The sequence below is a fragment of the Triticum aestivum genome, chromosome 5A, assembly GCF_018294505.1.
Source record: "Triticum aestivum cultivar Chinese Spring chromosome 5A, IWGSC CS RefSeq v2.1, whole genome shotgun sequence".
Lineage (NCBI taxonomy): Eukaryota > Viridiplantae > Streptophyta > Magnoliopsida > Poales > Poaceae > Triticum > Triticum aestivum.
Genome location: NC_057806.1, coordinates 267,782,106 through 267,796,415, shown reverse-complemented (window position 1 = coordinate 267,796,415; position 14,310 = coordinate 267,782,106). Strand labels below are relative to the sequence as shown.

The following is a 14,310-nucleotide window of genomic DNA, read 5'->3' as shown; positions in this document are numbered from 1 at the left end:
CGTCCCTTTATATACATAGGTCGACACCCGTCGGTTTACAGAGTCCCGAGGCCGGATCATCAACGTGTCCAACTCGGTCTCTATTCCTCCTATCTTAGAATACAAGTTACATGATAATGTCGGTTTATATCTACAGGCCTTAACCCGCCTTTGGGCCTTGGGCCTTCATAAAGCGCCACCATCCTTTGTCTTCCTGGGCTTCTAATCCTCATAGAGTTAACACGGCCACTCCTAGCCGGTTTATGTCTAGTAGTAATATCCCCAACATTAGGCCCCAGATTGATTTGAACTTGTTCATGTCAATCTTCAACACTTAGAAAAATTCCTCCCCTTGCAACTTCGCATAGATCTTGTAAACTGCCCTGACGTCATCCTCCGGATTTGTAGTAAACCGCCATGACATCACCTGTTTATTTAAAGCCGAAGATACTCCTTTATTAATGAGCATCCGACAATCGAGGCAACAATCTTGTTATCTATCCATTTTTTGGGCTTCTCGATTCCTGCGCCTGTCGCTTATCTCTTTACCCTTATAAATAGAGGCGGAGGGTCCCATTATTTTCTTTCTGTTGCCTCTTCATCCCTTCTTCTTCCTCGCGATGTCTCCGCACTCGAGCACCCCCGCCATTGTCAAGCCTCGCCTCTGCCTCACCGTCGGCCGCTGCATCGACCTGTTCGTATCAGAGCACCGCAACGCACCTCCGCTGCTTCCGCGGCCGCAGTAAGTCCTTCCCTCCTTCCTCTCTAGATCCATTTTTAGGGTTCCTACAGGTTCATGGAATTCCTCTCTCGTTCTTCGCCAGTCCCTAGACAGTAGACCTTAGGCTTGATATGCTCCGTGTGATAGCTCTAGTTCTCTCCTTCTTGGTTGTTAAATCAAGCCTTTGTACACATAAAAACTTTGATATGTACCTTAATGAACTGCTCCAGGACCAACCTTTTTTCGGTCTAAATATTTTTCTTTTCCTGACTTGTAGTAGATCCAAAACGCAAACGTGATTCTGTGAAACCTAGTTTTCTTCACTTAGCCATTTTTTGCTTCAGATCTATACCTTCTTTACGTGCACAGGCGATTTATCTCTATAGAAAATAATCTGTCATATGCCATTAGTCCCCTTGTAAACCATTCATCGCTTTACCACTTAAAAACACTCTGTCATAGGTGATTTATAACTTCCTCCTGTTTATCAATTTTATATGCTTGAATTCCTTTTTCCTCAACCTGTTGTACCGTATGCATTGTCATTAATGAATCATAAACTGGCATTGTTTTCTTTCTAGCTCTTCACTTGCAATGGCCAAACGGTTCTATTCCTGTAACTGGGTCCCTTCCCAGGTTACAGAGGAGCAACTGGACGGAATGGTCAAAATTGGCACCTTACCGAAGAAAAATGAAATCCGGTGGCGAGTTCCTAGGCCGGAAAATCCTCCTACCCCCAGAGAGGCTGAAGTAGTGGTGTTTGCTGATCATATAGGCCGTGGTTTTAAACCGCCTGGATCCATGTTTTTCCGAGATGTACTTGCCAGCTTTCAGATCCACCCTCAAGATATTGGACCCAACTCTGTATCCAATATCTGCAACTTTCAGGTTTTTTGTGAAGCGTATCTACAAGAAGAACCGACTGTCGAGCTATTTCGGGATTTCTTCCACTTAAACCGTCGCACTGAATTTGTAGACGAGCCCAATACTGAACTTGGTGGCGTCTCCATTCAGAAAAGGAAGGATGTTAGTTTTCCTCACGCCAAACTTCACAGTCACCCAAAAGAGTGGAATCAAACTTGGTTCTATTGCAAGGACACCTCTCCTGAAGATGAGAACCCTCTGCCGGGTTACCGTGCTCACCGGCTCGCGAATACTCATCCGCTTCCGCAATGACTAAGTGCCAAGGAACGGGCCTCGTACGCATCACAACTCACCTAGCTTAGAGCTTGTATGGCCAACAGTTTAACAGGTGTGGACTTCGTCCGTTGCTGGATATCCTGGAGTATCTTGCCATTAAGTCCGGTTTAATGTGGGAGTACACTGGAGACGTAAAAGACTCCCAATGTCATATTGACATTCAGCTAACAAATGAGGAAGTTACTGAATCTGTCAAGAAAATGTTGAATGAGCTAGAAGCTGTCTGTAGCAAGACCGGGTTAAGTCCCTTTTATACACAGAACAAATCGCCCGCTGTAAGTATTGTTTTTGCTTCCGCTTTACACCTGCTATTTTTGAACTGTGCAACTTTGAATACCCTCTGCCCATTTTTAAACAGGGTGATGATCCGTTCTGGAAAAAGAAACCTCAGGAGAAAGCGGTGAAGCCTTCTCGACCTAAAACGAAAGCTATCAAGAAAACCACGAAGAGAAAGGCAACTGAACCCATCGGTTTAGAGCTTGATGATGACCCTGATGAACCGGAAGCAGAGGTAGAACTTGATTCACTTGGTTCACTTTTCATGCACCTCATTGACAATGATATTTATCAGGAGGACGCTGAGGGCAGCCAAGCTGACGATGCAGAGGTAATTATCCTTTCCTCCAGTTCAGACCCTCTGCCAACACAAAAAATCCATCAAGCAGTCCAGAAAGTAAGATTTTCTCACCCTCTTGCTCACTTGGATCCAAAATTTATTTTGAAGAAGCAACAGCACGAGGCTCGCCGCACAACCCGGCACAGCGGCCAAACGGTCCCTTCGACCGGTTTACCGAACACCCCGGTTCGAAAACGCCGACCTGAGGTCTCACCCACTTCTAACACTTCTTATCCCAAGGCAGGCTATTTCTGACAACCTCTTAATCCGTCTGATTCGAATTATCAGGTGACACCTCCTTCATCATCCGGCGAATCGACGGCCACACAACTCCCTCCTCTTAAGACCGTTGCTGGGTAAATATTTCAACTCAATCTTTTGACGCTTTATACTTTGTATGCTATGCTAACCTTTGCATTTGTTCTTTGTAGAGCCAAGGCTAACCCAGTAAGAAGGCTCGAGTGAATAAATCGTCTGCCGACCATGTGGTTATTGAACCAGAGCTGACTACGGAACCGAAAGGTCCAAATACTGAGGCCACATTTGATGAACTTCCCCCTCAAGATCATAATGTTGATGAACAAGCAGAAGTTGATACCACTGTGCAAGCTGATAAACCGGCAAGTCCAGTCCGGACTGATGATGGGCCTTCTAGTCCAGTGAAAGCTACTGATATTCCATCAACTCTAGAAAAAACTGCTGGCAACAAGGAAGATGAGGTTATCATCACTGGCGTTGGGCACACATCCCCTGACCATCCTGTTGTATTGGCAAAACATAGTGCCAAAGAAGAATGTGCTGCCATGGATAAAGGCAAGAGGAGCACCTATTTATCAAGCTATGCCCACCTTAACGCCCAAGAGCTCCATTCTGGTTTTCTGAACCGTCTGTACTCAAACCGTGACTATGAAACCAGTTTAGTGAATTTGATGAAGGAACATTATGAAGTAAGTGCAAATCCTTTTCTCTCTTAAGTCCAATTGTACGTACCAATTCCAGTAGCTCCCAAGGGCCGATTTATGATAGTGATCAAAAATCGGGACTTCATAATACCATACTCCTGCATACTTATCCTCCAAGGGTCGGTTGATCCATTAAAAATGAACCGGTACTCTAGCATTATATCCTTGTAACTTTCGCCTGTGTAGTCCCCAAGGGCCGGTTTACCTTTCCAAGGTGAGCCGGGACTTTAATTACTGTTACTTTTGAGGAGATGTACGTTAGCCCCCAAGTGCCAAGAATAATGCTTGTATTATACGCTTGGGACTTGAAATAATTTTCTAGAATGAAGCAATTGTGGGATACCCCAAGAATATGAAGGGGTGAAGTATTATTGGATATAAAGGAGGTATAATGTTGGTAATATGGAGCAATTGTAACCTCAGGATGAGTTGAAACTATAAATGTGATGGGGTGAGCCCATAACCCATAGGCTCCAGGACCTGCCAAGAAGCAAGCACACTCTTGATGAAGGAAAAACCCTGGAAGAGGATATGCCTTTATCAATAGACGATCTTATAGGAGTTACGCAAAACCTGAGAGTTGTGAAGGAACGATAGATGTTTGTTTTGTAGAATCCATGGAGTTATCCGAACTTAGTTCATCGACAAGAGAAATTCTGCAATGCTTGTGAGGATGACCGAGTGTTAGAATGCGAGATTCGCTAAACCATATACAAGGTAATGATTTGGGTGCGGAATGGATTGATCACCATGCTGACTTACTATTATTATTCGTCTCTGCTATATGGGATGGTAAATCTGAGTGACTTACCCATAGTAGAGCGATGACGATCAAAACCTTGTTTGAACCTTAGAATGGTATAACAATTTTCCCCTTGTACAAGGCAGTTGTTGCCAACCGTAGGTTATACGATGAGAATGAAGCCCAGACCCGTTTTCTGCAGGGACCCAGTCAAATTCTTTGATGACCACCATGAGATATCGATAGTTGTTTAGTATTGGCGCCAGACCTATCAGATAAGAAGACCCAGTCACAGAAGGACCTTACTAAGATGAAAGGACACAAGAATTGAGGGAAAAAAGGTTATGCCACTACCGGAAGAGCCCAAAGAAGGAATTATCCTGAAGATCTGAGAAGATCGACACTGCCAACTATAAGGATGTAGTACCTGAGTTTTGATGGAACTGTAACCATGCTTCTAAGGGTGGTAGCACCCCAGACCCCCTGTGACGATCGATGGATTTTGAGAAGACCCCCGAACCTAACCTATTTCTTGCTAGCCTCTTCGAATCTCGAGGGCGAGATTCATTTGAAGGATGCTACGTTTGTAACATCCCAAAATTCTAAATTTTGGAATGTTCTATTAATTAAGTAATATTGATTGCTTGTGTGATTTGTGGTGTGAAATTGAGTGGAAATTTGAAACTTTTGAAAGTTGAATGAGAGGGAATAAAATGACCTTCCCAAAACTTTCACCTTGCATTTATGATCTCCATGAATTCAACTTCATTTCATCACAAAACCCTGGAGTGAAGATGATATAACTCCTTCCATTTAAATAAATGACAAGGGTTTGAAAAGATTTGAATTCCATTTGGAACTATTTCAAATTCGGAAACTTTATGCAACTCAATGAGTTTCAAGAGAGAAGATAAAATGACTTCTTCAAATTCTAAGAAAGAGAGTTGGAAGTTTCAAAGAATCAAATTGAAAGTCCTTTGAAGTTATTTTGAAACTCATTTTTCAATTTGGAGTTATTTGGTTTTTATTCAAATTATTTTTCTCCAAAAATAAAATAAATGGAAATAAGGGTAAAATGATTCCCTTCAATGTAAAATTAGGAGAAAATAAATTTGAAATCATTTTGGTATTTTAAAAATGATTTTTATTAGGTTTTATTGCAACAGTAGCATTGTTTGTTTTATTTAAATTTTGCGGAATTTATTTGCCGCTGAAAATATTTCATGTTTTAGAAAATATTTTTCTGAAAATTTTGATATATGATATGTCTATATAAAATTTTATTTTATTTTCGTATTCAGTTTTCCTTTATGTTTCTATTTAAAAAAACTGTACATGCAGGCCATAATTATTTGTCACCCACATGCATAGCATAGTGGCAGCGGGCGCCCCGTCTTTTTTTTCCTACATGGGCCAGGCCCAGCCAACCATTTTTTTCCACTTTGGCCGAAATAATAAAGAAACCGCAGCGGTGGTGCGTGCACGTGGCCGGCCGAACTTTTGGCCCATGGCACGCCTCTTCTCTCTTTTCTATATTTCGTCTACGTTTAGTCCCACATTGTCTAGCCTTTGATTTCTAAGTCTCTCTTCCACCTATAAATATAGACCCATATAACTTCCAAAAATCATCCGACTCGGGTTCAATCAATATTTTGGTTTGACTAGATTCACTAAAGAAAAATATATTTCTTCTCAACAACGGGACTTCTAAAAGTTGTCTTCTCTTTGTGAAGTCATCTTTTCTCTACCTTATTAAGGTATCTTTCTTCGTATTTTTTATAGTTCCATAGCTTATTATTCTTAGACTAATGTATGGTAGAATAATTAGATTATCAACCAGTCTCTGTATTTATACATTAGACATAGAATTCTTTGAGTCATACATATTTTTCTTCCGTAAAACAGCTTGATCCTGATTTTTCAAATAGCCATAACTTTTTACTTGTTCATCCAAATTAGATAAAACCAACGCCTACATTTTTGTCTTGATTCCACCTATCTAGTGAATCTATCAAATAAACCTTTTTCAACTTTCAAATTTTGAAATTGTTCAGATTCATATTCAAACTTTTTTTGATCATATTTTTTTATCCATAGCTCCATTTCCGATGATCCCAACTGCATCGGATTCGTATTGAAGTAATCTTTCTGTTCGAACAATTAGTGTCATCTTTCCAACATATAATTTTGATCATAGTCAGATTACTCTGCTAGTCCACAAAGATTTATCACACAACATTCTAAGCAGATTCAATGCTATGTTGAATTACTTATATCTTTTGATTCGTTATTTCCAATCTAGTAATTCTTCTTCCTACATGTTCCTATTAACTTCCTACATCTAGTAGCGTCATTAGTTTCAACTTTGGAACCTTTCAAACTATTTGAACGTTCATTTGATCATATCTTATAAACGGTAGCGCATTTTCAATTGATTCCTTATTGCAATTGAATCCCTAGACGTAATCTATCATCTTGAGCCATCACCACACTTTTTCAACGAAATTAGGATCTGATCTTGCAAAATAATTTGATTTAGTTCGTTTGGAGTTTTTGCAATGTTTCGCCTTTTCTTTTGGATCTTTGAGTGGTTGCTTATGTGTGGTTATAATTGCTTGCTCACGATAGGTTGAACGGAGTGTGACGAGTAGAACTATCAGAAATTTTGAGTGCGAAGAATCTTCATCAACAGTACATATCCCTTTATTATCCAGTTTTTATGTATTAGTTTTTAACCCTCAAACATTGCATGAGTAGGATTGTGAACATGTGGTTATGGTTAAGTAGTTGATGAGGTAGGAACCTATTGTCTTTTATCAACCCCGGGATTATACGTTTGTTACATATTGCTTAGCCATGCTCGTATACGGGATTGGTATGTGAGATTCATGTAAGTTGTGAGAGATTTTAACTAAGGCAAACTTAAGGTGGCTACTTTAATACATATCTGGGTGGATTGGTTGCGGGCATCTGGAGTAATCCAGTGTTGTCCTAGGATATCCCGAAGTACCTGTGTGATCGTCCTATGGTATGCCACCCAGGCTCAAAGGGATCATAATATTATTCATGCTCAGAAACTTCCGTGTGCAGCCACAAGCCATTATGCACTCTGGCATAGTTGAGTAAGCTGTGTGACCTCTTTCAGTGGTAGGCTAACAGATGTAGGGGAAAGTAGGTGGTACTGTCTACCCAGAGTAAAGAGTTAATGCTTCAAAAAAGACTATGTCTCGATCATCCGATCATGGATGTGTCGAGTCTTATGGGGAAAAGTGTGCAAACCTCTGCAGAGTGTACAAACTAATCATGATTAGTCGTGTCCCCGGTTGTGGACGACTTTGAGTATATGGTATTTGAATTATTGGTTGATCTCATCACTCTATTTAATGAAATTGTTGGGCTATTAATGATTTTGGGATTGAGTTGGGGTTACCTTCTCAATATGGGTAATTTAACTTAGTAGTAAATAAAATATATTCCTTTGTTGTAGAGAAAAATTAGCTTTATGTAAAATTTAAAATTAGAGCCTCCACCAGCCAAATATGCATATAAAGATAGACAATTCTCATTATTACTTTATGGTGTGAAATTGCCAGTACATTCAATGTACTGGCCTATATGGCTGTAACATCTCATGTTGCAGGATTCTTACGACGAGTAAATGATATGTTAGGGTTACGATGTCTACATTCAACTTTGCCGTTTGTGTTTTTGGGACTCCACAGCTTTGTTGTTTCTTCCGCTATATGGATTGAGGTGATAATATTTACGTTATTCTATACATGTGATTTACCTCTATTATAAATCCTCGAGTACTGTGTGTCAGCATACCGATCCAAGGATGACATTTAAGCACAGAAACTTCGATCCATTCAGGTCGGGTCGCTACATATGTATTTGACATGAAGAAAGCAATAGCAATAAAACTGAACGATCAATACGCTAAGCTAACGGATGGGTCTTGTCCATTATATTATTCTCCTAATGATCTGATCCCTTCATCAAATGACAACATATGTCTATGGTTAGAAAACTTAATCATCTTTAATTAACGAGCTAGTCTAGTAGAGGCTTACTAAGGACACGGTGTTTTGTCTATGTATCTACACATGTATCAAGTTTTCGGTTAATACAATTCTAGCATGAATAATAAATATTTATCATGATATAAGAAAATATAAAATAACAACTTTATTATTGCCTCCAGGGCATATTTCCTTCAGTTTGTTAGTTACTGCAGCGGGATCCATGTGGTAACAATGACGGGCGACAGGTGGTCTGTTAGGTGATCATCCACGGCACCAGCTTTGTATAGTTCTTCTTCGCAGCTCTCTTTAAAATCAGAGTTGTGCTACCCTTCGTTGCAGGTGGTTGAGTGATTGGCGTAGATATTGTTGTGGCTTCACGCGACCTCTATTTGGGGGGGGGGGGGGGGGGGTCGGAGTCGCTTGCTCAAGTGATGCTAATGGCGTTTGCTCAGGGAGAATGATGACGATGGATTTATTTTCTCAGCAAACATAGGAGCAAACTTCGACGCCGTCAATGAAAATTGTCAGATTTTCTTTTTCTAAAACGGAGACAAAAAAATTGTCGATGAATTCTAAAACCTGCATGTTCTTGGCATGAATTTCTCTCATCTTGGGAAACAATGCGATAATGCCGATGAATTCCAGCATTTGTATTACTCCAGCAAACAGGGGATGAAAAATACATATGATTCGCAAGTAAATGAACAGATTTTAGTTTTAATTAATACGTGGATTAATGGATACAATACATACATACATCTATCTGCCCTGAGAAACGCAGTAAGTAAATACATCACCTCTTAAACCGATTTAGAGTAACATTCTTTTCTTTCATATAATCAGCAAAAAACAAGACAAAAACGATAAACGATTAATTAATAATACAATAGTACATTTCTTAAACCAAGAATTAGCCCGATCGGTCAAATGATTCCCTTTTAAACACAATCGATCGATCAATTGCTGCTGCTGGGGTTTATTACGTCCTCCTCCTACTCATGGACGAGGGGTTACCGTCGAAGAGCTCGTCGATGATCCCCTCCAGGTCCTCCGCGCTCAGCTTCACGTACTTCTCCGCCTGCCTCCCGGCGCTGAATGTCTGCGCGAACCGCCCCAGGAACGACCGGTACGCAGGCACCACCACGGCGGCGATGGAAACCCGGAGCTCCGACTGCAGCTGCTCGTCGCTCACCACCCACGCCCCCTGCGTCTTCTGGATATCGTCCATGGCGGAGTTGAACTGCTTGAACCGTTCCTTGAGCAGCGTCTTCTGCACATGGCCCTTCACGGTGAGCACGCCGTCATCGCGGAGCAGGGTGAGCACCCGGTTCCACGTCTCCCGCTGGTAGTTCTTGTGGTACTGCCGCAGATTCGTCGACTGCTTCCGCGCCCACGTCTCGCCCAGCATCGCGTTCGTCTCCGGCGACCCCCGGATCTTCTGCAGCATGTACCGCCCGTTGTTCATCAAGAAGATGCTGCTCAGGGCCGGGTCCTTGTACAGCCGCGACTTCCCTTCCAGGTTCCCCTGGAGGAGCTCCATCACCTCCATCAGCTGCGCCGCGAACGGGTTGTTGTCCTCCCCGTCCACGGCGTCGTTCCGCCGGTGCTCCCGGAACACCTGCTCCAGCGTGCTGTTGTACTCGCACGTGTACTTGAGGTAGTTCATCACGTAGCGGGTCAGCGGGTGCACGGCGCCGCCGGGGACCGGCTGCTTGCCGGCGTCCGCGCGGATGGAGCTCTCCAGCTCGCAGAAGATGCTGGCCGCCGACTCGCCGATCCGGGAACGTGCAGACGCGATCTCGGTCTTGAGGTCCGCCAGGGCGTTGCCGGCCGCGGGTTCGTCGTCGGCGGAGGCGGACAGGAAGGCGTCGATGACCGGGGATGAGTCGCGGACGGCCTCGTACATGTCGAGCACCTTGAAGAGCTTCTCGGCGGAGCGGCGTGTCATGGCCACGGCCTCCGTGAAGTCGAGCATGTGGAGCATGATGCAGCGGGCCAGGTCGGCGAAGACGCCTCTGCCGACGCTGGCGTGGCAGCCGCTGAAGACGCGGCCGCAGAGGTCGTGCTCCGTCGAGAGGCCCACGTTGATGGTGTGCCTGAACGCCTTGATCCACGTCACAATCTCGGTCTCCAGCGCCTCCCACGTCATCCGCACGACGTCGTCGATGCTCGACTTCTCGTACCCGAGCGCGCGCACCGACGCGTCGAACGCGTTCCGGCGTGCCACCAGCAACATCTGCGTGCACTCCGTCACGTACCCGGCGGCCACCATGATGTCGGCGATGGACCGGAGCCGCTCCATGGTCTCCGGCGTGTACGGCGGTTTGGGCTCCGCCGCTGCAGGGGCGGTGTCGGGTGGTCGGAGGACGCACCGGTCGGCCTCGTGTCCGCCTTGCTCGAACGAAGGCGGCCGTCTTATCGACTTGCAGGTCTCCGTCTTGGGCTCGAGCAGCGCGTGGAACTCGTCCTCGAGGAACGCCATGGCACGCTGCAGCACGGCGGTGACCCGGTGCGCGCCGGAGACGTACTTGCTGCTGGCCTCCGGGTTCTTGGCGAGCGCGGACGCGAGGGCCGAAATGCGCGCGATGGCCGCAAGCACCGGCGGCTCGCCATTGGCCCACTTATCCCGCGAGTTCTCCGTGTGCGCGATCCGCAGCTCGACGGCGGCAGCGAACTTCTCGAGCGTCGCCTCCGGGAGGCTCAGCGGCGCTTGGCCGTCCAGGCCCGCGATAAACGCGTCGATCTCCCCCGACAACTCGGACACGCCCGGGTCGCCGCAGCCGTCCTCCTCCTCGTCCTCGCACTCCTCCTTGATCTGCTCCCAGGTGGCGGCGGCGCCCCTCCGGTCGTGGTCGCCATGCCGGAGGGTGCCGAGGGAGAGGTTGCGGTCGACCTCCCGGGCCTTGTTGCTGGAGGCCGAGGAGAAGCTGCTGGACTTCTGCGGCGCCTGATTCCGGCTGTCCATTTCTTGGGGGAAAGAGCCGGATCGTGGCAAGAGAATGGCGATCGGGGCGGGGCGCGTCGTAATGCTCAATAGTTGTTGGTGGTCCGCGCGCGTTGCTGGGTTGGCATGCAGAGGTGGAGAGAGAATGGAGGAGAGAGAGGCCGGAGGTTGAGGGCCGGGACGGTGCTCCACCATTTGAAAGGGTCTCGTCTCTCTGACTCTGCTTATGGCAACTCCAACGCCCTGCATCAACATACGCCTAAATGTCTCCACCGTGCAGTTCAAACACGTTGTATCAACGAAAATGCTACACCTACATTATGATTCTCCTTATAATAAACCTACGTAAATCCCTTTCCCATTACTTAAACTGCCCCCTGAACTTCAAGGTGGGCCCGTGCCGCCAACTATTGATCAATGTGAAACCGCCAAATAGGATGGTACGTAAGAAACGTAACAAACGTTAGATAGGTGTACCTTTACTCGTGTATCAAATGTCCGTGGATTGATTTGCACGTTTAAAATCCCATAAATCGAAAACAAACCGGTTGGAGGTTCGCGGATGTTCAAATGTCCGTCATGTAGACGCCCGACTGAGCAATTTCACCCAAAACCCTCATCGGCCGTACACTGACTACTTGAATTCATGCCGGTTAGACCGATGTGACTGGTCACCGCGCTTGCGTTGAAGCGGCGCTGGTCCGCCTGGCCAGGCTATTTAAGCAAGTTGGCCTCATCGGCAAACCCCATCTCCACTGTGCCACCTTTGCCTCTCCTACGCACACCGCAGGGATGGGCAAATCCAGTTGTGGCTCAGGGTGGTTCTCAGTGCCAGCAGGTGGTTTCCAAAGTCGTCCGGATCATGGCGCCGCCTCCATGATCTGCGGGCCCGTCGGCACCCACGCTCAATGAGAAGGTGGTGATTTTTGACGATGGCGAGGAGCAACAACAACAACACCTCCTCCTAGCTGAGGCCACGTGTGGACAAGGAGTACGTGTGGCAGCTTGAGCTGCTCCTATAGCAACCGCTCTTTGACTGCGATTCGGCGGCATCTTCGCGGCCATGAGACCGTTGCGTCAACTACGAGTCGGCATTCCCACTGCGCCGCCACGTTAAGGAGGAGCTAGTGTCCCTGTCGCACACTCTGTACAGACGCTTCGTCGAGCCGGTGTCCCGCGGCGCCACCGCGTCAAGAAGGAGTCGGTGTCCCTACCGCACAGCATGTACGGGCGCTTCGTCCAACCAGTGTCCCCGTCGTGTTGTTTCAGGCACGACAAGGAGGGGGAACAGCCATCCTCGCTCCGGTGGCATGCGGGCGCCATGAAGGAGGAGGAGGCGCCCTCCTCGTTGATCCCCAACGTGCGCAGCCAGCTTCTTCACTACCTCGTTCGTGTCGGCGGTGACACATCCTTGCGCACCAGGATGGCGGCTGACAAGGCGGATGCCGAGGAGGAGCGGCGGGAGCGGCACAACGCAATGTGTTCTTCAGCTTCCACGACATGGGGCTTGCCGCCAAACTGGGTGTGCGCTGACCCAGGCATTGTGTTAGCCTGGGCCGAAGATCGTTCTAGGACCATTGCGCAGATGTCACCCACTGCCGACGCTAGATCAATGACCAGCTCTACAAGATCGAGTTGGCCAAGGCCGAGTGCGCCGCCGGTGCCCTTGTGTGGTCGTCGTTGTGAGCCGGACGCGGACTATCGTACACGAGGCGAAGGGATTGCACCGTGAGCGTGCAACATCCACTGATCAGGGGTGCTGCGACCCCTAGGGAGGTCATTCGCCGCTAGAAGGACGACGATGATAACGGCAACGACAATGGACCAGGCGGCTACGGAGGTGTCGGCGGCCTCAAAGACCATACCTATGAGGTCACCGTCCGATACCTCGTTTGGTTTAGTTTAGATTTATTCTAAATGTTGTTCAGTTTGGTTGAACTTTGTTAAATTTCATCCTTTTATTATAAAATATATCAAAATTTAAGAAATGCCGCCGTTTTACACGAATTCCATCCATTTTCGTGAAGATCCATTTAAAATGGGGTGTATGTTTGGTGCGTCGGGTTGGACGGTCATCCTCATATCCGTTGTCCAGAACACGACCGCATATGCTTGGTGTGTCCGGTTTGATTTGATGCACGGTGTTAGATATGCCCTAGTTTTAGCTCGATGTGAACGAGAGGTGTTGCAGCCAGACCTTGCTCCTCCTCTCCTCTGTAACTATACCCATGCAGTGACCTACATGTCAACTTCCAAGGCAGAGCGTTTTTCACAGAACTCAGTATTCGATTTCCTGTGTTTGCAAAAAAGAAAAATTGATTTCCATTTTTCTTTTTGAAAACAGTTGAGGGGCATACTAGATATTTTCAGCCTCATCTGTTGGAGCACAAAAAATGGCGTACACTTTGGTGCGTATTCAATATAGAAGAAGAAAAAGTCCATGGGATTGGGATGGATGTAGGTTGTGCTATATGCCGAGTTTTGAGTTGAAAATCAAAACAAAATCATGAATGCAGAGTACTATAGCTTGTGCGTCTGCACGTGGTTGCGACATGGTACACACGATGCCAGTGTCCGTCCCTTGGCGTGGGCTATTCATCAACTCGCGCATGTCTTAGTTTGAGGCTAAAAAGAAAAGGCTTTCAGTCCCAAGGCTAAGGGCAGGAAATGGAGAGCACGACGTGGTTCGTCCTCATTTCATTCTCGCGCTCAACGTGCGCTCATCTGTTTTCGGCAACACATGGACTTCGACAGCTCAAGGCTTGTGAAATTCACCAAGGTGAACGATAACCGGTTTGTATTGTATTTACACGACCGATTCAACATTTGAACTAAAACCACGTCACTTATTTATGAACGGGGATAGTAGATAGCAACAACGGTTACATAAGCGACCAATACTATGCAAGGGACTACGGTTACCGCTAGAGTATTTAACCAAAAACTACCACAATTCACGGAAACGTGTCAAAAAACTATCACTTTACGATTTTGTGCCAAAAACTACCATTTTTGTCCTAATTTGTTGCTAAAAACTACCAAGTGTGAAAACTGCTCGCTTTGGCTGGGTTAAACCCGAATCTGACTGCCCGACCCCACTGTTTAGCTCCCCGTCAGCTCC

General features: G+C 46.2%; 1 protein-coding gene across 1 annotated transcript; it reads right to left on the bottom strand.

The window, feature by feature from the left end:
- Positions 1-8,946: 8,946 nt before the first annotated feature.
- LOC123102935 (exocyst complex component EXO70B1) lies at positions 8,947-11,406 on the bottom strand. Its single transcript, XM_044524421.1, has one exon. The coding sequence runs from the start codon at positions 11,382-11,384 to the stop codon at positions 9,225-9,227; it is 2,160 nt and encodes a 719-aa protein (XP_044380356.1). The 5' UTR covers positions 11,385-11,406; the 3' UTR covers positions 8,947-9,224.
- Between the last annotated feature and the right edge of the window lie 2,904 nt (positions 11,407-14,310).